Source organism: Procambarus clarkii, chromosome 41, assembly GCF_040958095.1.
Source record: "Procambarus clarkii isolate CNS0578487 chromosome 41, FALCON_Pclarkii_2.0, whole genome shotgun sequence".
In the NCBI taxonomy this organism is placed as follows: domain Eukaryota; kingdom Metazoa; phylum Arthropoda; class Malacostraca; order Decapoda; family Cambaridae; genus Procambarus; species Procambarus clarkii.
The window spans coordinates 11496848-11523507 of NC_091190.1; the positions used below are offsets into that span (position 1 = coordinate 11496848).

Sequence of the window (26660 nt, forward strand, 5' to 3'; positions counted from 1 at the left end):
GAAAAGGATGGATGGTAAGGAAAAAGAGGTAGGTAGGTAACAGAGGGAAGAAGTAGGAAGGTATGGAGGGACAGGAAAGAAGTAGGGAAATGGGAAAGATGAAGGTGGTGGGTGAGGTATGGCTACTCACGTCAATAAAACTTGTAAATTAATTTAAACTTCTTATAAATACATATTATGCAGGTCTTTTTGTTGATGACTCAGTTCTTTCGAGAAAGGCAATTGTCGATCAGGTGCAAGTTTTCCGGATGTACAAACCCACACAAATAATAAAATAATATTAGTAATAACAACAATAACAGTAAAGTGAGACGAGCAATGTTGGCGAGTAACATGTTGCAGTGAGGTTGACTCGCTGGGTGTGGCTGCTCTCACTCGCGGTGTTCTGAATGTGTTGATGGTGCATGTATATAGTCTGCAAATAGATTGTATACATACATAAATTCGCATGATACATGGTAAATATGTGCAGCATATGTGTACAGCAAAAGTGTCATGCACGTAACAGTGTCTTCGGACAGTACGGATGTTTTACTGCCATAATATAGTGTACGTGTTCATTATACATAGCATTAGCACATAAAAACAAATAAAATGTGTTTGGAACTGTGTGCAAAAAAATGAACATAAATATATTCGCGGCAACTCGGGCGCCCTACTGGCTCCGGGAGCGTACGTCACGAGCGAACGGGGGATGACGTCGTCACATGCCTACTTACGGACCCCATAGCAGCAAAAATAAGCACAATTTCAATTTTTTTTTTCATACCCCATACTGAGGGAAGGGTTTTTGACACTAACAAATCAAAAGATTTTTTTCCAGAAAATTTATTTCCTGCGCATGGGGGGGGGTGTCATATTTTTGGAGGCAACGCAGTTAAAGGGTTAATCAACTGAGCTACGACATGGTCAAAAGAGTTGAAACCAGAAGTTGTACCTAACTTACTTGGATCCTCCACCCTCTCCGAGACACAAACCAGGGTTTTACACAACTCCCCCATGCACTCGAGCTATGTCAATAGGCCGTTCTACCTCTTTGCCCTTACTTCATTACACACAGAAATCACAATAGCGTGATGCATCAAATGAACAAATCCACAAGGGCTGTGACGAGGATTCAAACCTACGTCCAAGATCATCCCAGACGCTGCCTTAATCGACTGAGCTACGACATGGTCAAAAAGAGTTGAAACCAGAAGTTGTACCTAACTTACTCTTTTGACCATGTCGTTGCTCAGTCGATTAAGGCAGCATCTGGGATGATCTCGGACGTAGGTTCAAATCCTCGTCATGGCCCTTGTGGATTTGTGCATCACATGAATGGTTGCTTGTTTCTTCTATTTTCTTCTAAAGCAGTTGCTTTGATCTTTTGAGATATAGAATAAACAGATTTACCAGACAGTGGTCTGTTTTGATTCGCCTACCATTCTGGGCCTTTCCCCGGTCGATGTCAATTGACATATTAAACGTAAATTGCTCCTAGGCCATTGCTCCATGTGCCTCTTTGGACCAGGTTCTGGCTCTTGGTTCCCGGTAGAAATAAGAACTGACTGATGACCCCAAGCTAATATAGCACATATCAGTTCAGATAGCTTCAGGGAGCCGATGGGGCTCCCCCACAGCAATAATTTCTAGAACTATTTATTTTTGGCGCACCATGGGAATGTCATTTTAAAAGGTGCCCAGTGCAGGGGTTAATATGATAGATATCTGACTTTTTTTTCTTCTTCATTTGACAATTTCTTTATATTAATTCTATCTAGTACTTAATTTAGATTCAAAGAAAGTATATTTAACACTTAAGTGCAAGTATCAATATGGTATTTTGCATTTATGCTGTTAACCCATTTAGAGCAAGAAGCAGAAGAGGCTATGAACAACAAAATAGTGAAGAAATACCAAAATTTATCTTGTGAAGTACATGGCTAAACACATCAATTTCTCCTGTAACAGCAAAGGGGTTAGGTTTACATCATGGAATGAGGGTGAATTTTGTACAATATCAACATGATGTGCAGAATACCAAAAATATTTTGTTAAATTTGCCTTGATTACAGGAGGTTTAAGTGTCAATATCATCAATCAACACATTATCAACAGAGAGCATGTAATAAGCACAGTCAAAAGCCAACATTAGCAGATATAATGTAAGAAAAGAAGCACCAGTGCCAGCAAGAATAAACAGTTTCAGGTGGCATTACACATACTTATACCTGACTGTAAATAGTACAGTATGTGAATAAGCTATGCAATTTATTCACAAAAATATGTAAATCCATAATACATCTTATCTTTTCTGGAAATAAATTCTAGCAAATAAATTTATTGCAAACAATTATAGCTTCAAAAACTAATATTTTATATACAATATGTTTGAAGGAATGATATGAAAATTATCACAGTAACGTTGGAAATGCTTCACTTAGAAATTTAGGATATACAAGTTTGTGACATTAGGAGGGAGTCAAGCAGGTGTTTTGAGAATAATAAGGAAAATATTCACTGAAGAAGTGAGCAAGATGTATCCCTTATTAGAGAACATAAAACCTTAGTGACACCAAATGCACAATGAAACAACTATATATTCCCTGTGTTTGGATAACTATAAGCACACACAGCAATACCTAAAATTCATTATACAGTATAAGGCAAAAAGAATATTCCAATCTAACTTCACTTTCCTATGACATGATGGAGTCATTGTTTATTTCCTCACTTGCTAAGGTAGGGTCCCAAACTACACAACAAATTGAATTTAATATTAAATTTAAGCAGACCTCTTAGTGTGTTTCATTACTCTACTTATATCATCTGTTAAAATAAAAAAATACTACACACAATAAGGCTGAAAGTAAATGTGTGTGTGATGTTAATGATATGATAACAGCATTATTTCCTTTACTGAAAATTTAGCATGATATAGATCCCTTCAGCAAGTGTTGTCACCACATTAGACTTGGAACAAACCTTAATACAACAGTTATATACTGTAGTTAGCCAACATAATCAATTCACATTTTCATTAAAGAATACTCATTAAAGTACAAAAGAACTAGACCATCAAGATTCTACATATTATTATCTTATGATATATTATGATTAGTGTGCAGATAAATATTAGAACATTTTATTCTATTAACACCTAAGATAATTGCAGTGCATGTGTGCAAAGTGAATAGAGCCCAGTAGGCTCAGGAATCTGTACACCAGTTGATTGACAGTTGAGAGGCGGGACCAAAGAGCCAAAGCTCAACCCCCGCAAGCACAATTAGGCCAGTACAATTAGGTGAAGTGTTTTTTAGCATGCTTATAAGACTATTCTCAATGCTTACAATTCTATGCTTCATAACAATGTGGTCTGCATGGCAGTTATAAATACACCTTACAGTACATAAACCTCTGTATTTTACTACTGCAATTCAAGTATTTTAGGTTTCAAAATTTTTTGTAATTATTTGTCATTATCATGACTTTAATAACATTTCCCTATTGGACTAAGACCAACTAACCTTTTCTATAAGAAGCAAATTATTAACCATATAGATATTTATCAGAAGTTTAATATATATTACAAAGCTATTTATATAATACAGCATATAAATATCTATATGGCTAATAATCGAAGGGGGAAGGGGGGCCTATAAATAACCACTCGAACCGAAGGGGCCACCACAAACCGAGGGGGAGAGAGAAAGGAGAGCACCAATACAAAGACCAGGACGGCTCAGGCGGCACATGAGCAGCCCGGAGGTGAAACAACGCCCGAGACAGCTTACAGAATGGCGCCGAAGTAACATCAACGCCCAACGCCAGCTGCAGCGGCTCCACCAATGCCGCACGATACGAGGCGAGTGTTCAGAATAAGATGATGGTCCTGAAACAACCACGAAAGAAAGGACAAGATAAGACAAAGGGTCAGAAAGAACCTGAAGGACCACCAAGAAATTTCATACTGTCGCCGAGACGAAGCCCGCAGGTGGGACACCATCAAAGAAGCCACCTCGTCACCATACAAGTGGTGATAGACTCGAGTCAGAAAGACCAGACGCGAAGACTCGAGAAGATCGAACCAGCCACATAACGGAATTAACCGATCTGCTGAAATAGGCGGAGCCACGCGAAACTCTCCAGATTCGGACACCGGGCAAGCAGCAGCTGAAACCAGGGCTGGGCTGGCCACCAAGGAGCCAGAAGGACTACTCTTCCCTGGTAAGTCTCCAAGCGAGCTAGGACCTGGAGCAACAGTGGAACCGGAGGAAAGAGGTATAGGTAACGTAAGAGGTATAGGCGCCACATTCAACGGAACGCGCCGCGACCAAGCTGACGCGAAGAGGTCCACCTCCAGGAGCCCGAACATCTGGCAGAGCCAATGAAATGAGTCGGCGTCGACCGTCCATTCCGTGGACAGGGGAATGAACCGAGACAGGCCGTCCACCAGGACGTTGGACACTCCCTGAACATGAACAGCCAGGAGAGCCAAACCCCAAGAACTCAGCAGACGAGTCACCCGAAGCAACCAGCCCCAAAGATCCAAGGACCACACAGAACCCCCTCGGTTCAGACAATGAACCACCCGAGAGCAGTCCGAATGGAGCCGGAGCATCGATCCGCGAGTGACCCGAACCCTCCATAGTGATAACCACACCGCCATGAACTCTTGCACCGTACTGTGGACCTGACGGAAGGACAGACCCCACCACCTCTAGCCGGACTGGTGCGCACTGGTCACAAAACCCCAGCCAAGAGATGATGCGTCCATGAAAACGTCAAGAGAGGGCTCAGGGAGGCGCCAGGGCACTGAACCCCGAAAAACCAAAAGAGGAAGCAGGTGATGCAGCAACTGGCGCAAGGCTCAAAGAGACCGGACCCAGCGATCACAAGAGAGGTGGAGGGGATGGCCCGGAAGGAACCAGAACAACCAATGAAACCACACCCGACCTGGCAGGTAGACCAACATGGCAAAGTTCAAGTTCCAGCACAAACCCTCGAGCAACTAGCAGGTGGCCCGAGAGCCCCCAGAAACAGGCGAAGACGGGACTGCAGGCAAAAGAGGAACTTCGAGGGGAGAGACAAGGAAGTGGTCTGAGAATCCCACACAAGACCCAGCCAAGACCGAACCTGAGAGGGAACCAGATGGGACTTCCTCCAGTTCACCAAGAACCTGAACCCAGCTAGCTGGGAAACAAACAAATCCCTGGCTAGCAGACATGGACCGACTGGGAGCCAACACCAGCCAGTCGTTCAGGTAGGCAAGGACACGAACCCCCTATCAGACGCAATCGATCCACCACGACCCGGGTGAGGCGTGTAAACATGTAACGTGCCATATTCAAGCCAAATGGAAGGCAATGAAAGCGGTACTCTTGATGCCCCACAACAAAACCGAGCCAGTCAATAAACCCCGGATGAATCGGGACATGCCAATACACGCCCCTGAGGTCCAGGGATACCATCCAAGAGAAGCCGGACCTGGGACAGTAGTTATCCGAAACGAGGGGCAAAAGACCCAGTGGTTCAGACGAGACAAGTCCAGAATGAACCGCAGGTCCGTACAGTCCCGTTTCGAGACTGGAAACAGGCGGGAAACCCACCAGAAAGACGTAGTCATTTCGACTACGCCCAAGCGCACCCACTCCGAGTTGACCTGACAGAGCGCAGGCGAAGAGACCTGCTCTGCCAGCCCCAAACCCCCCAGGTTTGGGGCAAACCCCAGGGAGGAGGAGCCAACCAACACCACCGCAGGTCATCGGAAATCACCCAAAAAGCCCAAAAATTGTGAGACCAGGCATGACCAAACAGCGTGAGCCTCCCCTCCTCCACCTCCCTGTCAATGGGGCGAACCACAAAAGGGCCGGCACCCCTTACGGGAATCCGACTTCCGAACAGAGTGATCACCGTGCCGACCAGAAGAAGGAGGATCCGGAGGTGACACCTGCCCTGAAACTGGCACCACTTGCCTACCACAACAGAAGGAACCGCGAGCCCTGGCACAACCCTTCCAGTAAGAACCCCCCCCCCCCCAAAAAATGGGAGGAAGCCCCAAAACTGAAAGAAGCAAGATTCATCAAAGAGGCATAATCAGAGTCACGCAGGAGGTAAGACGCTATGGCTGCCCGCACCTCATGCACCAGGATGCGGGAAGCCGAAAACCTCCAGAAGGACGGGACCGACGAACCCGAAGGGACCCGGAACCGAACCCGTGGAGGGACCAACACCATATCCAAGTCATACGCAGAACGGGGAAAAGGAAAAAAAAACCCTGCCTGTAACAACAAGCCCTGCTGGGAAGGAACAAAACCCCAAGCAGAGTCCATCAGGCCCCAAGGCCCCCAAGTCAATCCCTCCCCAGCCCCAAGGGCCCCCATCGCAGGCCCCGGGGACGAGCTGTCCTCCAAGACCCTGGCCTCACAAGAAGCCGGAGCAGCTGTACAAGCAGGAATAAAGGGAGCCCACTGGTTAGACCCAGATGTGTCGGCAGGAGGATCCCGCTCGAATGCCTCTGTCGCCTGCCTAGAAGGGTCAGTCTCCGAGACCGCCTGAGTCTCCACACCATCTAAACCCTGGACTGACTCCAAAACCCTCCCTCAGATGCTTTGGAGCCTGAACCAGGGGGAGGGGGGTGGAGCAGAATGAACCACAGAAGGGGAAAACGAGGGGGCATGGATGGAACCAAGGTCGAAGTGACCAAAACCCCAAAGTCCTGGTCTCTAAACTCAAAACGAGACAGTCTCGAGGCTTCTGGGTTAGCAACCAACCAAGCACATCGAAGCAACCGAAACCAAGATTGCAACGACTCAGCCGCCTGTACCCGAACACCCAAATCAGAGGTCCGGGAAACCTGAGTCACCAACAAGCAATAGAGCTCGCAGGGCTCTGGGTAGTAGGTGTCACCAACCCAGCAGACAGCATGACGGAGGCAGAAACAGTGAGTGTCCCCTGGAGACAAGGGGACAAAGCAACCTTCAAACTCGCACAAAGTGAGAGGAGGCTCAAGGGGACACATTCATCGGATCAAAGAGCCCCCATGGGGGTTTCCCAGGGCCTTGGCTTTTCAATCTCCACTAAGGGAAGCCCTGGCAGGGGACTACTAATCGGCTCCCAGAACTATCAAACAAACTTCTAAGACTGCACCCCCGGGGACGTGTACGCTCACGGGGGCTTAGCGGGGTTACCACCGAAGTAAAGATATAGATATAGGGTATGACCCAACCTAAAGGCAGACCCTTTAGGTTGGGTCATACCCTATGTCCGTCAAAGCAAAGGAACAAAAAGATACAAAAAAATCGTGCAAGAGGACAGCATACCCAGAGGATGCAGAGCCGGCCGCAATGTGAGGTGACAACTAGCTGCATAAATACCCTGCGCTCCTACCAGTGATGAATACTATCCCCTACCTAGAGACAAACAGAGGAGCAAGAAACCCCCCCAGCTGACTTTAAGAGCGGACAAGTACCGAGCAGTAAATGACACAACGAGGTTGGCTCCTAAGGTGACTTGTGAAAGGAGGCCACAAGCCCCAAGGGCAATACTTACAGGGCACTTAGGGAAGGGGACCCTAAGTGCATTCAGCCCCAGTACTTGTGAATATACTCCCAGCTCGCACACCACCAAATATTTAGCAACAATCAGAGAAGACATCTGGAGCTAGAGGTACACAAATGAAGCCCACCGACATCAGCAAAGAAATGGCAGGATTGGGTAGCCGGCGGAGGGTTTGTGGCTTCCCCTTTCCCCTACTGGGGAGGGGGAGTTGCATAGACAGCGGCGCATTGGTAACGAGATGATGTCATGCTCGTTTCTTTTCTTCATGGAGAGTTCTATCCAACTGTTTGGCTTTAATAGCCATTCTTAACCAGAATGGGGGGGGTGTTTTGGGGCCTTATCTTTCTGGGTGCCCGACTCGGTCGATGGTAGACATAGAGTACTTCAAAAATTATATACAAGGTGTGTCTATAAGCCATTGCTCCTCGTGCCTCTCTGAGGGGGCCAGGTTCTAGCTCGTTGGTCCCCGGTAGGCCTAGAACTCTATGTACATTAACTGATGCCCAAAGTTAATACTCTGTATCAGCCCAGATAACTTCGGGAAGCCGAAGGGGCAACCCCTAGAAATTCAATGTTTTTAATTTTAAATTAAGTCATGATAGTAATTTATAAATTCATTTATAATAACAATACAAACAATAATTAAATAAAAAATGGAAATCAAGGAAAAAATATTTGTAGTTAATTTTACACTATAAAAGCACTGTACTATGGTACCAGTCATGTCATTCGGGTTCAATTAAGGATATGCATAAATAAAATATAGTTAACAGTTAATGTGGCCCATGAAAATGATAAAAATATAAATTTATGCTTATTTCATCACATAACTGTAGGAAGTTAAGTTTAATTATTTCTCTTAAAGAATCACTTCTCCAAAGAATTTTACCTTCCTGCTTTTAGATAGCTGTACTATTTTCCATGCAAAGGCCATGATAGGAAATGTCACAAGGCCATGATAGGAAATGTCACAACAGTCTACATAAGGATACTTTTGTTTCAAATTACGGCAGCTATAATATAATAATGTGGGTATGAGAATATTTTGATATGTTAATGCTGAAAATTATTGTAACATGTAATGTTCACTTCAAATAAGAGATGATTACATGACTGCACCATTGCAGTCTGTTAACACACTGTATGTAGGCCTACAAATGCATATCTAAAAATAATAAAAAATATATATATATATATACTTCACAGCTAAGGTGGTTTTGTGTTGTACCTATTTTGTACCTTCAAAACACAAATGAATTCAGGTTCTTTTTAAAAAATAAATAATTTTTTTTACTTCAGCTGATCAAGGAAGACATTACTTGTTCCTTGTGCCAAGCAAACCTCATAACAAAAATAATAACATGTATAATAACAAAAAATTAGTTTGTTTCTGAACATATAATTAACAATATGGACATCAAGAGTGAGAGAGAGAATGAATGATGTACTGAGTATAATTTGGAGGCCTCATCTTCATAAGGACATAGCTGCTCTGGAGAAAATGCAACATCGGGCAACAAAAGTCATTTCAGACCTAAGTCATCTCTCGTATCAGGAACGGTAGAGAGCCTCAGGCCTAACAACACTGTAAAACAGGCATGATAAGGCAGATCCATTGAAACTTTAAAAAATGCTGAACAAATTGGAGGATGATGATCCTGACAAGTTCTATAAAAGGTCAGATGTAACAAACATGAAGCAATGGTTTCAATCTCAACAAACCTCAATGTAGGACTGAGAACAGGAGATGCTTTTTCACCCACAGGGTTATAAAACCATGGAACTGCCTACCTGCCGAAGCTGCAATTGGCAAAACTTTGTTAGGTTTTAAAATACACCTGGAAAGGATCAAGGCAGATGGGGGGGACCTTCGACAAGCCACCGGCTTCCTGTTCTCATCGAGGCCACTCGTGTTAGTGGCCCTCAGGTAAATCAGATAAATAATGGTTGTTGGGCAGGTGTTGTGTTCAAGGTTGTTGGGCAGGTGATATGTTGTGTGTGACAATCAAACACAGCAATTCATGAGGAGCATTGCACACCTGGCCTTATGAAGCAGTAGTGTGTGTGAAGCAGTGGATGACTACTGGAGTATGGTAGAGGTTTTTTTTTGTGATGCTATAACCAAGATTGTGAATGATATACTGTAATGAATGGACAAGTACTGTAATATTTATAATCATCTTACAATTTAGCACTTATAATCTATATTAGTTCCTTTTCTCTTGGGGTTAATGCCTCTTCACCCCATGAAATAGGGTAAACATAATATAATGCCTTTACAGTATCTACATGTATCCATGTTTTGGATGTATATATATAATAAATCAATTGCTACTACATAACTTTCCTAGAGACAAAAGATCCCTTAGTTTCATTTTCATTTGTAGGTGCTGTAGATTTCAAGTTAACACTTTGATGCTTTGGCCGCACGTGCACCGCACTACTCCGGGTGGGTTTGGGCATTCCGCGGGAGTGCGCGGTAATTCTGAAAAGTGACTAATCTTTTCAACTTTGTTACCTCAATTCTCGTCCTAGGTTTTTCAATTTGGTATCAATGTGTTCGCAATAGAATTCTCTACAAGACTATATGCATATAAGCCCAAAAGCCAGGCGAGAAAGTGAGAACGTGTTACCCGGGAGCGCGCAAGAACAATGTGTACGCTCTCTTCACTTTAGACATCTCAATTCTCGTCCTAGGTCTTTCATTTTGGTATCATTCTGTTCACAATAGAATTCCCTACAGGAGTATATGCAAATATAAAGTCCAAAAGCCCGGCGTCCCACCCACAGCAAACAGAAAGCGTGGCAGTGCATTACCGCAGTGAGCGATAATACAGAGAATAAAATGGGTATACTCTTTTCAATTTTGTTACCTCAATACTGATCCTAGGTCTTTCATTTTGGTATCAATGTATTTGCAATGAAATTCCATACAGGTGTATATGCATATAATGTCCAAAACCGCGACGCGCCCCTCCCGAAGCCGCCACCAATTTGCCCCCGGAAATGACGCAATGCTGAGTCGTTACCGGACTACCCCCATGTAAAAGAACGATGCAATGCTGCGTCATTACCGAGCCGAGGTGTTACTGCAATATGGCTTTCTAAGGATAGTGCAAAAAAATAAAAATTCTATGAAGCTACATTTCTTAACCCTCAAACTGCTAGGGGCCCAAATGGAATTCACACCCACAGGCACAACAAAAAAAAAAAATTAAAAGAAATTCTTTCGTCTTATAGAAGTGTTCATTTTTGTTCCCTGATCACGGAAAAAATAACAAAAAAAATCGTAGGTGGCATATTTTAGCCGCAATAGGGTAGGGAAGTGTGGCAAAAAAGGGGCGTTGGCAGAGCTTTCCCCAGACGAGGTCTACTCCGCCCGAGCTGTCAGACGGCAGTTGCCACAAATATATTATTACCTAATTATTTCAATGTCTCTGATTTTTTCTTAGTTTTTTGCAGTAATATTATTCCATACAGTGAATTGTGGTATATTTATATTATAAAATGTGTGAACCATCGCTGTACTCAAAATTATGGTGTGCATATTAGTGATTCAATTATTATGTTCATAAAACAATAAACAAATAGTTTTGCTGTTGTTACACTATATACACAGGTTATATATAAGTATCTGCAGGTTTTGTACACCATAACGAACTACTAAGTTGGTCTTGTGAGTCAAAAAGCAACGAGGAGTGACCGCCAAACACCAGCAAGCCACTCACTGCCACTCCCTCCCTCACCACCACCTCACTCACCCTCATTCACCTCCCACAATACTGTTTTTGTATTTAATCACTATACACAGACGTACACCATAATGAACTACTAAGTTGGTCTTGTGAGTCAAAAAGCAACGAGGAGTGACCGCTAAACACCAGCGAGCCACTCACTGCCACTCCCTCCCTCAACACCACCTCACTCACCCTCATTCACCTCCCACAATACTGTTTTTATATTTATTCACTATACACAGACATTATATATACGTATTTACATGTTTTGTTCACCATAACTGTATATCTAAGCTTGTATGGTGAGTAAAGGCACAAAGACGTAGCTACTCACAAAGTCACCTGATTGGTGGCCGCCCTCAAGGCCAGACGCACTAATATTTGTCCTCCAACAATATTGTTTGTGGTGTTATTACGCTATATACACACATTATATATAAGTATCTACCTGTTTTATTCACCATACCTGTACAAATAAGCTGGTATGGTGCCCAAAGACCATAGTGGCCATCAGTGTAACAAGAGAGCAGTACATAGTACATGAACATCATAACAGCATGAACAAGCCACGTGGAGGATGAACAAACCACGGGCGCCAGTCAGGCGGCAGCAGACAATGTAAAAGTTACACCTCTGTACAAGTTAGCCATAGAGTCAGGTCAACGGTCATCGAATCACGAAGAGGTCAGAGTTGATGCCGTCATGATAATCTTCAGGGATTAACCCCTAAACATCAAATGTAAAACCCTCATGTTCAGCTGAGGAGCAGGAGATCATGGGACAGACAGTAGAGTGGGCGCAGCCCAGTAGGGAGGTGTGTGTGTGTGGACTCGGGGAAGGAACATCATCTCCAGGAAAACTGTGGAACAACATACGAGTAAGTACGGCTCTCTTGTACTAAAGCACCTCATTCAGTACCCTTGGCCTCTAGTAGGGAATATAGTTAGGGAGTGTCTTATTTAATTATTTCAAATAAAGTCATATATTAAGTGTTATAAAATGTGTATTAATGGTTCCTTGTCTTAGTGATATTGGGCCTACCGTCCCCTTTGCCCCAGTGACCTAGTGTTCTTAATTATCCAGTACTCCTCCCCCGTTCGTCTTCCGTGTTGAGGTGTTAGTATTGGGTGTGTCCCGCCTTATTCTTGTGTACACTATAGTTCCCAAGTAGTCAGGATTATTCGAGTGTCAGGCCAGGATCCTTGTACCGTTCAATTGTCCCCTACACCTGTCCTGGTAGGTTATTCCATCTGCAAGACCTACGACTCTCACTCCAGTCCCCTGTCCGGTAACTCAGGGTGGTGGCAGCGTCACTCGGTAACTCATACGATAGGCTGTGACTACGATTATCTCTATCTTTCTGTCTCACTCTCCCTCGCCCTCACTCGCTCTCGTTCTCCCTCCCTTGCTCTCGTTCTCCCTCCCTTGCTCTCGTTCTCCCTCCCTTGCTCTCGTTCTCCCTCCCTTGCTCTCGTTCTCCCTCCCTTGCTCTCGTTCTCCCTCCCTTGCTCTCGTTCTCCCTCCCTTGCTCTCGTTCTCCCTCCCTTGCTCTCGTTCTCACTCTGCCTCACTCTTCCTCTCTCGCTCTCTCTCTTCTGTTTACTGGTTTACGTCTTCGTATGACGGCCCGAGTGTTAACATCTTACATGATCGATAGCATCTGTTATTACCATAGAAAGAGCGGAGATTGCACGGTTAGCTCAGTGGTAGTAGCGGGGTGCGCGGTCGATATATTACAAGGTGGGTTATTACATCAGTAAACACCATGCCAAGTCGAGCGTCGTGAAAATGGCGGCTCCCAACCTTCTCCTCTCGCTGTTATCTCACACTATACACACGTTATATATAAGTATCTACATTTGTGTTCACCATAGCGAACCACTAAGCTGGTATGGTGAGTGCAGTCAATAAATGGTGGCCACACACAGTCAGTAGACGACGCCACAACCCTCCCTCCCACAGCCTTACTCCTCCCTCCATGGAGCACAGCGCTAAATATCACCACAATCCTGCTATTATCAAAATCCTGGTCAGTTTTATCACAGTCAGGGGGCTTCAGTAATACTATCACTGCTAAATAATAGCAGTATCATTTATATTATGGTATTTGTAGGCGATTCTGTGGTCACAAGCTGAACAGCGGTGCTGTGAGCTCGTGCTGCGTGCGCCAGCCTTGGTGGCTTGCTCAATACTGACGCTGTAACACCCAAGAATGTTGGCCTGGATTTTTTTTCTAGGTGTCATCTGGCAACTATCGGTCATGGCTGTACTCTAGCTGCCCCTATCCCAGGCGGGGCGTTTAAATTATAGCGCTAGACACAAAATCATATATAAATGATGTGCGCGGTTTCGGTTTTGTCACTGATATCATTTATATATGATATGCGCGGTTTGAGGGTTAATTTCAATAGGAGTTATCTTTTTTTTTTTGGCTCAAACTAAAAAAAACTTACATTTGAGGTGAATATGAGAGGCATTCTTAAGATATAAAATTGAAACCTTGAGGAAGATATTAATACAAATATACACTATCATCAGGTGTCATTAGAAGAGATACCTATTACATACACAGGTGAGAAATTACATTTAACAAATCTGAAACCAAGTTTCATAAATTCAAGATATATTTTTTTGGGGGGTATATGTGGGTAAATGTGTGATTTTAACCATGTATAAAGAAATATTGTAAAACATATTCTATCCATGTATGCCACTGACATAACCAGCCTTATATTACAAAGATAGAAAACACAGGAGAAAAGAGTATTCTGTACATACAGCAACAATTGTTCATAAATTCAAAGTTCAATACAAAACTAGAAATAACTCTGGAGATAAAAATAAATATTTAAGCAAATAAAATTAAATAACAATATATAAATAAATGCATTAACCCTTGTATGGCTCCGGCCTATTTAACATTTGTCACCCACAGGCACATACAAAAAAAAAAACTTTTTTCTTCCTTACCTGTTAAGTCGTGTTCCCTGATCACAGGAAAAAAAAAAAAAAAAAATTGTACTTACCAGCGACGTAATTGAGCCGACAAGATGGGCGATGACGTCACTATTTGTATGTTTGCTCATGCACGGTGCATCCCAGAGGCATCGCGCACTGTCTTCAAGCAGCCAGAGTTGCCACGAATTTATTTTCGCATCATCATTTACAGTGTCTAGGCCTATTTTATTTGCAATATTAGTCACTAATTGTGTTGCACATAATGTTACATCACAGTTATTGTCAATAAATGTTGCATACATCGAGTATACACATGCGCACACAAATGTTTTCCATTACGCCATTATATTATGTAATCAGAATGTTCATTATTTTATATGCACACACAAGCATGCACTATGTACAGGTTTTTGCACTATTATTGCACATTTAGAATTCTTGGAGTGAGTGGTAGTCGTTGAAGCAGTCAACAGCACACAATGGAACTGCACACCCTTCACACCATGTTTGCACCATTTTACGTTTCTGTTCTCTCCTTTTTGTTGTTTTACATACTAGGCATTCACGTTGGCCTATTGCACGCTTTCCAGCTGGTGGCAAATTTTTTAGTCTGTGTTGCTGAAAGGCATCCATGTGAGCGAGCCTGGGTGTTGCAGCAAGCTGCAACACTGGGTTCATGATTGGTCTTTGTAAGCCAGGGACATCTTTACCAAACTTTGCTAATACAGTAACTGTATTGCAAGTGTAAAAGCAAATGCACGGAAAGTAGGTTTACTTCCAGTTTTCACCAGATACATATTATAGCAGTTCAACATGCTCATGTCAACAAGATGGAAAAACACTTTTTTCGTCCATTTCAATGTTTTCCGCACACACTCAATAGTGCCAACCATCATGTCAGCCTTGTCAATCAAACGCATGTTGATATTGTAGTCAAGAACACAATCTGGCTTATATACTCGTTCTTTCGTTACACGGTGCACCTTGCCACTGTTTACCCTCATGAACGGTTGTCAGCAGGTTCACTTCTCCCTTGTCTTTCCACCGTACAGAGAGTATTTGATCACATTTCCGTAGCTGGCACTCACCAACTGCAAGTCCACTGTCAAACACTGGCATTTCCCTTCTTCGTGCCTTTACTGTGCCAACCAATCAGGTTCTATTTTCAATCAAGAACGTAGCTACTGTTTCTAGCACCTACCTGTTACCTAGCAGTAAAATAGGTACCTGGGTGTTAGTCAGCTGTCACCGGCTGCTTCCTGGGGGTGGAGGCCTGGTCGAGGACCGGGCCGCGGGGACACTAAAAAGCCTCAAAATCATCTCAAGATAACCTCAAGATAGTTAGCAATGGACTTGTATAGTAATTATCTGTGTATAAGATGTGGCCCTTGTTCATCCATGGTGCCATCAGTGACTTCACCACACTACCCGAGAAACCATGTTCGTCGTTACCGGGAATGTCTACATCGCTAGCTGAATACAGAATCATGTGTAACACGTATCCTGTTTCACAGTCACACAGTACAAAGCATTTCAATCCAAATCTGTTTCGTTTGGAGGGAATATACTGCTTGAATGAAACACGTCCTTTGAAAAGTACAAGGGATTCGTCAATCATCAGCTTCTGTGCTGGTACGTAAAAATCTCTGAATTTTTCAATCACTTCATTCATATAGTGCCTGACTTCCCAAAGTCTATCATCCTCTGTCCGGTCCTCATTACTTGCAAAATGCAGACACCTGAGGAGTATCTGAAATCTGTCTCGGGACATATATTTCCCGAAGAAAGGTGTTGGAATAGTCAGATCTTTGCTCCAGTAATCTGTGATAGCATGTTTGACACAGTGCTTCATCAACATACATATTGCTAAAAACACATACATTTCACCTACATTGGTGGTTTTCCAACATTGCAATCGTGAACATTCTGTTATCTCTCTTCTAATGAGATGAGCCGCATGAAAGTTTGTTTGGTGTACAATATATTCCATGAGCGGCTCATCATAGAATGCTGTAAAATAATCCAATTCACTCATATCCTCTCCATTATCAGGGGAAAGCTCTGTAATCCCAACGTCTTTATTGTCAAAGGCAGGAATTCGAGGATTAAAACCAGCACCATCACTCCACACTAGTACACCTGGTGTCCTGCGAGACGCAGGGGGCGCAACAGGGGCACCACGGCGAGGAAGCGTTGCACACCATGGACCAGGAGCTGAAGCCCGTCTACACACAGTACGGCCGCTACGTGCACGTGAGGTGGAAGCACGTGAACATGAGGCTCTTGGTGCCTCATGTTGTTCCATGCGGTGGCACTTGGCTGGGCGAGACGCTGCTGACGTGACAAATTCTCGCCCAGTAACACCACTGGTACTGGCACCAGGCTCGGTAACACTATGTTCTGACTCCACTTCACTAAAACCAGAAAAAGTCACCTTCCTCTGACTCGTCACCGAAAATATCTTCAGACTCTAAATAAGCACAGGAACTGTGTGGTTGAGGGTGAATTGGAGTAGACACTTGGGCGAGGTGGCATGGGTGAGTGTATAGGCCTCGCCATGGAAGGCGGCTGTATCTCATTTTCACTGTCCGTGCTATCATCATTGGTCAATTGTGTGTAGTCTTTATCAATGTCAGAGTCATCAAAATTACTTTCCTCACCATCAGAAAATAATTCACTGGTTATTTGCTCTTGGGTGATTGATTGCATGGTGCGCGCCCAGGAAGCGTTTGGTCGTGCACTCGACGTGGTGGCTGCTGGGTAACTGAGGCCTTCTACGCGATGGTAGCGTGAGCTGCATTTTTTTCAAAATGGCGGCTGTTTACTATAGCCCCTGGGCAGCGTATGGAGGCCCCCTCTACCCCGCGGGCCTTTCAAATCTTGCGCGTACTCCAAAACATCATATGATGTGGAGCGCAAGTTACTGCAAGTCACTCAACACATCATATGATGTGTTGCACAATTAAAGGGTTAATGTTTTATCAAATAATTTGTTTAGAAATTATTAATGTAAAATGTCATTCTTATACAGGGGTACCTCTGTTTAAGAGTTTAATCCGTTCCAGGAGAACTCGTAATCCAAAAACTCTTAAACTGAAGCTAATTTCCCCACAAGAAATAATGGGAAATGAATTAATCCATTCCTGACTACCCAAAAACCTCACTTCAAACTAAATTTTATACCTAATTCATCTAAATCTACACTAGAAAAGTATGTTCAAGTTATTACTTACACTTGCTAATGATTGCTGTTGGCGTATGGAAGATGGTGAGGAGGAGGGAGGAGGAGAGGTGTTACTGTTTGGAAGGGAATCCCCTTCCATTATAACATCAGGCAGTGAGGACTTCATTGGTGTGCACACTCTGGCACGTTTTGCCTGCATACCACTAGGACTCGCTTGTCTTACTAAGAATCTGTCTAACGACACTTGTTTTTCCCTACATTTTACCACTTTTCTATAGTAAGACACATTTTACTACAGTATGTCATTTAAAAGGTCAATGCAACGGCTTGCTACAGCTCTATCTGGGCGAGTTTCTTCAACAAAACTTTGCAGTTCTTCCCATACTTCGCACATTTTCTTAATGAAGAAGGGACATCCTCTACTGCCTCTACTCACAACTATTTTCTTAGATTGAACCTTACCACTGGCTTTCTTGACACCCATGGCGAGATATATAACAACAACTTTTATGCTCAAATAGCCAAAAATCCAACAAAAAAAAAAATCCTTGTGAAGAATTCAGGTGGGATAGTCACTGGGCGCGAGGCACTGGTAAACTGAGGCGGGATCGCCGTGCCACCACGCGCTAGTCGGCCTGTACGCGTATCAACACCCTCGTCTTCCGAGGCAACGCTCGTATTCCGAAGTAAATTTTCCAAGCAAATCCTGCTTGTATTCCGAAAAACTCGTATACAGGGACACTCGTATTCCAAGGTACCACTGTATATAGTACAGTTAATTGATTTTGCATACTAAAGTTCTTTAATAAAAACAATTCAGTTCAAGTTACGGGAAAGAAATTGAAGATTAAAATATAAATGTCATCATAGGAGTTACATCGAAGGAGTGTTGAGACGTATCAATGTACCATTGAATACCAACAAATTTTAATTGTATTGATTAAAGCAATACCATATATTTAACAGTTAATATTGCTAAGATCCAGCTACTGTGCAAGCATGGTAAACCATACAACATTTAAAACTTACATCATACATTGAACTCTTGCATTGCTTAGACTAATGCAATAATTAATTAAGCATTGAAGATATTATTCATCTCACAGTTTTAATAATTTACACCTACAAATTAAGCACTTTTCTCTTTCACCTCTAATTTTTATGATGTGTCTGAGAATAATCAATTAACTTCACTTTATGTTAGCTATTGTTGTAGTATTCCTACTGGACACGACTTCTGACCCCTGTAATAGTTGATGATATGCTGGATATTGATATTTGCCCTACACTTGATCCTAAACTGTCAGCTATATAAAATAACCACACTAATGGAGAGCAACAACTGTAACAAATGTTTCTGTACATTATAATTACTATTCTGAAGTATATAGCAGGAAATCAAGCTCAAGTTAACATTTTCTTTATAAACGTTCTGGCAGACCATCAGACTGAAAAGATCTAATACCTGTACCATTAAAGGTTACTCTGGGGTAATGAAAAACTCCTGGACACCAGGACCTCCTGAACATCAAAACCTCCTGGAGAACAGAACCTCCTGGAGAACAGAACCTCCTGGGCACCAAAACCTCCTGGACGCTCGAACCTCCTGGACGCCAGAACCTCCTGGACGCCAGAACCTCCTGGACGCCAGAACCTCCTGGACGCCAGAACCTCCTGGACGCCAGAACCTCCTGGACGCCAGAACCTCCTGGACGCCAGAACCTCCTGGACGCCAGAACCTCCTGGACGCCAGAACCTCCTGGACGCCAGAACCTCCTGGACGCCAGAACCTCCTGGACGCCAGAACCTCCTGGACGCCAGAACCTCCTGGACGCCAGAACCTCCTGGACGCCAGAACCTCCTGGACGCCAGAACCTCCTGGATGCCAGAACCTCCTGGATGCCAGAACCTCCTGGACGCCAGAACCTCCTGGATGCCAGAACCTCCTGGATGCCAGACCCTCCTGGGCACCAGAACCTCCTGGATGCCAGACCCTCCTGGACGCCAGAACCTCCTGGATGCCAGAACCTCCTGGATGCCAGACCCTCCTGGGCACCAGAACCTCCTGGATGCCAGACCCTCCTGGACAACAGAACCTTCTGGACACCAGAACCTGGATGCCAGAAGGTTTTGGAGAACAACCTCTTGGGCACCAAAACCTTCTGGACACCAGAACCTCCTGGATGTCAGAACCTCCTGGACAACAGAACCTTCTGAACACCAGAACCACCTGGACACCAAAAAGTTCTTTAATTCACCAAACACTCCTGCATTCTTCTTAATTTTCTTATAAACAATTCCCCAAATAAAGCCTATAGAAAGTTGGACATTACTTATTTGTAAGCTTAAACCAGTTGTAAACTTCTACATTTCACCTTTTTTATAATAAAATCATATACAGGGTACTTTTTAATTAAAGATAACCTCCCCTAACTAATGAAAAATATCATCTCTCTTGGGAATGTACACAAACAACTTATTTAATATGATTAAAATATAAACTATCATTGGGATTATCTACATATCTTTCACAGATGATAATAAAGGAGACATTTTGGTATTATTTTAGTAGCACTGAGTACTGTAATAAGCTTCTCTGATTTCTTGGGACATTCTAGTATTCTGGGGGTTGAGTACCCATAAAGACTCAAATGTAAGCCCCCATAATAGTTCAAATGAGTAATATGAGCACCCATAATAGTTCAAATGAGTAATCTGAGCAGTCATAAAAGCATAATTGAGTAACTGGAGTACCCATAAAAAGCATAAAAAAAAAGGAGTAAGCAATACTGTTGACTACATTTGTATGCTAATTCTTTTCCTCAGTACAATGCATTTGTGTTGCCTAGGTAGCTCATGGTTCCACAGTTCCTCAAAATGTAAAAAATTGGAAGCCAAAAGACAAGTCTTATTAACAGTAATATTTAAAAATGTTTCAGTGATATTAATTTTTTTTGCACAGTGCAGTTAATTTTAAAATAAATTTTGAAATATTTAGTAGCCATCTTATAAGCACATTTCTAGAAGTCTCAAGGTGGACAACACAAACATCCTCTCATGTATGAAAACAGGCTCAGTGCACTTCACTGAGATGACATGAATGTTCTCACACTTTTCCGAAGTCATTAATATTTAAACTAGCAAAGTAAACTAAAATACCTTTGAAAATTAACTTCAAAGACCTTGATTAACATTATGATATGTGTAACATTGATATACAGGTATAGGGCATTTTTAAGAAAATATGACTACAAGAATACAGTACATTAATCTTCCTTTTTGATAATGGCTCACTAATTCATATTAATGTGTACACTGTTTCCAAGGATCACTAATATTCACCTTAACATCTGTTGTAATAAAAATGTAAATAATTTGAATCCCTAATCAATACACAACAAATATCCTGCTTAAAGAATACAAAAACAATAATAAAGACACTAATGTTTATATATTTCCAGCTGCCAAGATTATATGGAAGATCATTATGGAGGGAAGATACTCTCAATCAATCAGTGCCAGAAAAATGCTAGCATGGGTGTTTTGAGAGGATTATTTTTTGTAAATAGACCAAATAAATAATTTGTATCTAAGCTTACCTGCTTAAGACACTGTTTTAATTAAAAACTCCATAGACTTTCTAACTCGGCATCATTCAGCAGAACTAGAGGTATTATTATTTGATTTCAAATACCTCAAAACTAAGGTTTTCTGAATATTTGGTAATGTGCTTCTACAACAGCCAGATGAAACCTCAGAGAAACCTTAATAAGCTGCTCACACTTCTACGCTCACAATTTTTGTCTTTCTTTCTCAAACAATTTTGAGAAAGCTTCGAGGATCAGTAACAGTGTGTCGCCGTGGAAAGGGAATCAGAATGTGAAGAATCCAATATCGGCCAAACACGTGAAGAAAGTTGTGAAATGCTGATCGGTGTACCATGAGCAGACCCTATAATATGAAAAAATAAATAAAAGAGAAACCCAATTTAAAATGCATGCAAGCTAAAATTTCAAACTCAAAATATACATTACACATTTCAAATTTGCTTGTAACACATCTCATTTTGCAAAATATAATTTCCAACATTTGTGTGACACTGTTTATATTAAAGCTTTAATACTTTATTTCATCATATGTATCTATTTCATTGCATATTTATATTGTTTTGGGTCTAGCTCTATCAGTAGCTTCTTTGAGCTTAGGTCATAATGAACACACCAAGCTCCTAACAACTGTCTTGGCACACAGCGAACAAAGAATCACTGCGAATTGCCTTGCCCCCTCAATTGAGCAGAAATCATGTGGAATCAGAGATCTACCCACTATTGGTAGGTACATAACAAAAATAATGAGACAGGCATCTAAGACCCCACAACCTCCCTCCCAAATAATGTTTGGCATCACCAAATCCCTGGTCACCACCAGGTAGCATCTTGATTTGATCAAGAACCCAGAAAAAGGCAAGCACCTCACTCTCTTGCCTGATTAGAACAAGAACAGCTTTCTAGTATCCTGCCGAAGACAAACTAATGTCTATTAAGATAAGTAATGGCTATCTTTAGGGAATTGTCCAACATAAGGATTTGTTCTATAGAACATTTTTAAACTCTATTTTTACATAAATAAAAAAGGCAAAAAGTTGCCTTTTCTGGGTTCTTGATCAAATCAAGTTGCTACCTGGTGGTGACCAGGGATTTGGTGATGCCAAACATTATTTGGGAGGGAGGTTGTGGGGTCTTAGATGCCTGTCTCATTATTTTTGTTATGTACCTACCAATAGTGGGTAGATCTCTGATCCCACATGATTTCTGCTCAATTGTGTGTTTCTGATTTTACTGATCCACTTTGGCAATGTTTCAGCGTTCTCTTCTCTGATGCCCAGTGAGAAAGACCAATAACCACCAGAGATATTTCCTCTGATGTTAGTGTGTTACTGCATCTGGGATGGCTACTTTCAAGTCAAATCAGTACCAGGCAGTGCTTAGCAACTTGATTAGCAAGTGATGTTCTGTAAAGTGTGACACAGTTAATGTGCCTCATTTTTCAGGCTCGGGTTCAAATCCCTGACAATCTAGGTGAATGAAATGTTATTACCCATTACATTGTGGATTACATCTTATATGGACATGAATGAAGGGGACGAATGCTACTAGATGCCATAACAGTGCTCCACTGAAGGTTTAAAGCCTCAGTTGAGTAATGTACAGGTACTGTACTTCAGAAACCCCTGTGAGGATCCCGGTTTGTTTCCTCAAATAAGTCTTGTCTTTTGTAGGACTGAGTTTGAATCCCCAACTAAATCAATCAAATGTTATTACGGTACCAACAATATTGTGGATAGCCTCTGTCTATGTGGTTTCTTTTTGCTTAACTCCTGGGTACTTATTTACTGCTAGGTGAACAAAGATAACAAGTGATAGGAAATGTGCACAACTGACTGTGTCTTAGCATGGGCGATCATATATGTGACCCCTTGAATCAGGATCAAAATATAAGCCCATATGTAACTTAAAAATGCACCTGTCAATATGTACTGCATTGATATATTGTATTCAACCAACTCTACATAATCCCTCACGTTATTCTTCTATCATAAACTTAAGGCTCTCAAAATTACATGCATGCACTGGGTCCTGCCAAATCTACTTACTTTGTTATATTCATAAGCTGTCTGGCCTCTGAGAACATACACCAGCTGTTGTACTACACAAAATCCAGTAAACGCAACTGTAGCTGAGGATACATACAGCAACGTCACCCAGCCCACCTCAGCTAACTGTGCCTGATAAAAAAAAGAAAGAAATCAAGACTAAAGCATTGCTAATTTTGTAATAATTCCTTGGTTTCATAAAAAGTTAATCAAAAGTACATTGTATATACTGTACTGTATGTTAAATCCACTTTTAGTGTTTTACAGGAGTAGTTTAAGTGAAGGAGTATTACCTGATGCTTGGACAAACAGTGTTCTTGTTCCTATCTCCAAACCACACTCAGATAATTATAGACCAATATCTCTAACATTGTGTGTTTGTAAAGTGCTTGAACGCATTGTCCTTAACTGACTCATGTTTCGCATACAGGGGCACCTGTCACCCCAACTCTTTGGATTTATACCTGGCTCAGTACACAACACTGTTTTGCTGAATACTTTGCTCATATTGAACCCTCCCCTCAAGCAGTCTTCATCGACCTAGCAACAGCTTTTGATACAGCAAACAGAGAAATCATACTAGAACAGTTTGCTGAGCTAGGAATACAAGGAAAATTACTGAAATTGATAAAGGCCTATTTGTCTAATCAAACAGCACATGTTTTGTTTAATGGTATTAAAAGCACAGAGTAAACATTTTGAACTGGCAACTCCACAAGGAGGGATCCTCAGCCCCTTGTTCTAATGCATAAACATATTACAGATTTTCCAACTAATAATATAGATACGGTCATTTGTTATGCTGATACATGTTTACAGGCTGCCTAAAATGCAAGTTCTGCTCAATGCTTTTGCTACTAGAGCTGAGGAATGTGGACTCCTTATCTCTGTATAGAAAACTCGTGCTCTAATTTCACGTGGTATTCCACCACTCAATTATCATATAGATTGGCGTGCACTTGAGAGCTGCGATTCTTACAGATACCTTGGTTTCCCCATTAACGTTTTTCTTCTCTCATGAGGAGACTCTGGGAGAGATTAATCACTGCACTGCTCTGCATTAAAATATGACAAATAGTGTGGTGTTCTGAAAATAAATTCTTTCCAAAAAATTATTTCCTCTTCTTATATTGTTAAAATGCAGTCTCTGATCACGGGAATCTATAAAAAAATATTGTATGTGTCATACTTTAGCTGCGATGGAACTGGGAAGTTGAGCAAATTATGGGTGCCGAGGGATGGAGCGCTCAAGGTCACTAGGCCCCGCCACCCCGTGGGCCGGTAGTTGCCATGAATATAATGTTTCACAATTATTTTGATGTTTCTCATTCATATGTTCTCTGATATTTTGCTGTAATATTATTCAAAAGTCTGTAATTTGTGGAATTTATATAGTTCAATGTGCGGAACATCACTATGCTCAAAATTATGGGGTTCATATTTGTAACATGTATATTATAGTCTACGATCAAACTGATTTTGCTGTTGTTACATTATATACACACATTGTATATACCTATCTACATTCGTGTTCACCATAACGAACCACTAAGTTGGCATACTGAGTGGCAGTGGCAGCCAATGGCAGCCTGTCACTGGCTGCTACTTCCTCCCCTCCCTCACTTCACCTGACTCACTCACATTCTCCTCCCACAATACTGCTTTTGCTTTTATTCACTATAGACATTATATATAAGTATCTACACATTTTGTTCACCACAACTGTACAACTAAGTTGATATAGTTAGTTCAGGCACTAAGAGACGTCGCTACACACAGTCAGCTGGCGGCTGCTTCCCTCACACATTCAAGGTCAGACGCACTAAAATTTCACCCCCAACAATACTGTTTGTGGTGTTATTACCCTATATACTCTGTAGGGAGTGGCAGCCTGCCACTGGCTGTCACTCCCTCCCTCCCTCCCCTCACCTGACTCGCCACCATTCTTCTCCCACCATACTGTTTTTGCTTTTATATACAGACGTTATATATATAAGTATCTGCATGTTTTGTTTACCATAGCGAACAACTAAGCTGGTATAGTGAGTCCAGGCAGCAAAAGAGGGTCACACAGAGTCAGCAGACAATGCTACCTCTCTCCCCATCAAGATTACTCTTCCCACTACAGTGCTAATTATCACAACAATACTGCTATTATTAGAATCCTGGTCATTTTTATCACAGTCAGGGGTTTTCTGTAATAATATCATCGCTAAATAATAGCATGAACATGTATATTATGGCATTTTTAGGCAATGTTGTGGTCACAAGCTGAACAGCAGTGCTGTGAACTCATGCTGCGTGCGTCAGGCTTCGTGGCTCACTCAATACTGAGGCCCCTCACACCCGGGAATTTGGCCCACAATTTTTTTTTTAAATGGCAACTGTTTACAAGAGCCCTGATGAAGGCGAGGTGAACCCCGTGTATCCGCGGGCTGTTTAAATCTTGCGTAGTACTCCAATACATCATATGATGGGATGCGCATTTTATAGCAAGTCACTCAACCCATTATATGATGTGTTGTGCAACTTAAGGGTTAATGTAAATATAATACTGCACATGTAATTATAAACGTTTTGTTGTACTGTTTTCATGTTTACTTTACCTTATGAAGAGTCATTGCTGGCTTGAGGGAGATGATGGGGAGGTGGGAAGGAGGAGAGGGGTTATGGTGTGGAAGGAGAATCCTCCTCTGAGTCAGGCAGGCTCTCTCTTGGAAATTTCACCCCACTGGGACTGGGTTGTGGTTCACTATCACTGGCTCTTTTCTTCTCTACTTTTGCAAAGAACGAGTCTATTGACAATTGCCTTTGTCTTTGTTTTAGGATGTTCCTAAAACGAGACAGCAAATTGTCATTAAACCTGTTCACACATCGGGTTGTCACTGCTTTATCAGGGGTGATGTTTTTCTAAGAATGCGGTCACCTTTTCAAACATTCCCAACACTTCCCTGATCTCAATTGAAGAGGCAGCGGCATCCTCCCCTACCTCCTCCTCCCCTGATGAGAGCTCTTGTGCCTCCTCTTGATTAAGCTCCTTCTGAAGTTCCAGGAGTTTCTCAGTGGTCAGTTCCTCACTGTGCTCCTCCACTAACTCCTGCACATCAGCAGCATCCAACTCCAGACCCAAAGTTTGCCCCAGAGCAACAATATCATCCACTAGATGCTCTTCCGGGTCTTCCACAGATGCAGATTACAGATGCAAGTGCAGGACCGAAACCTTCAAAGTCTCGCTCAGGGACACTTTCAGGCCACAGGTTACGCCATGCAGAGGTAAGGGTCCTCCGTGTCACTCCTTCCCAGGCCTTATCGATCAAACGTAAGGCACCCAGGATATTGAAGTGGTTCTTCCAGAATTCTTTGAGGGTCAGTTCTGTATTGTCTATCACATCCACACACCTCTCCAACAAGGCCTTCATGTAAAGCTTCTTAAAGTTTGCAATGACTTTCTGGTCCATAGGTTAGAGTGGTGGAGTGGTATTGGGAGGAAGAAACTTGATGGTGATAAACTGATTTTCGGGAAACAATTTCTCTTGCATCTGTGGAGGATGTGCAGGAGCATTATCGAGCACAAGCAAGACCTTGA

At 42.3% G+C, this 26660-nt stretch overlaps 1 protein-coding gene across 3 annotated transcripts in view; it reads right to left on the reverse strand.

Annotated features, from left to right (window-relative positions):
• Positions 1 to 1888: 1888 nt before the first annotated feature.
• Positions 1889 to 26660, reverse strand: part of LOC123761060 (palmitoyltransferase ZDHHC22) — a 75669-nt gene continuing 50897 nt past the window's right edge. For all 3 annotated transcript variants that reach the window (XM_069339341.1, XM_045746944.2, XM_045746943.2), the window contains 2 exons: positions 23075 to 23206; positions 1889 to 21372 (listed from right to left, as the gene is read on the reverse strand). In XM_069339341.1, coding sequence (XP_069195442.1) covers positions 21235 to 21372; positions 23075 to 23206 — 270 coding nt within the window. In that variant the 3' untranslated portion in view covers positions 1889 to 21234. The remainder of the gene's footprint in view (positions 21373 to 23074; positions 23207 to 26660) is intronic.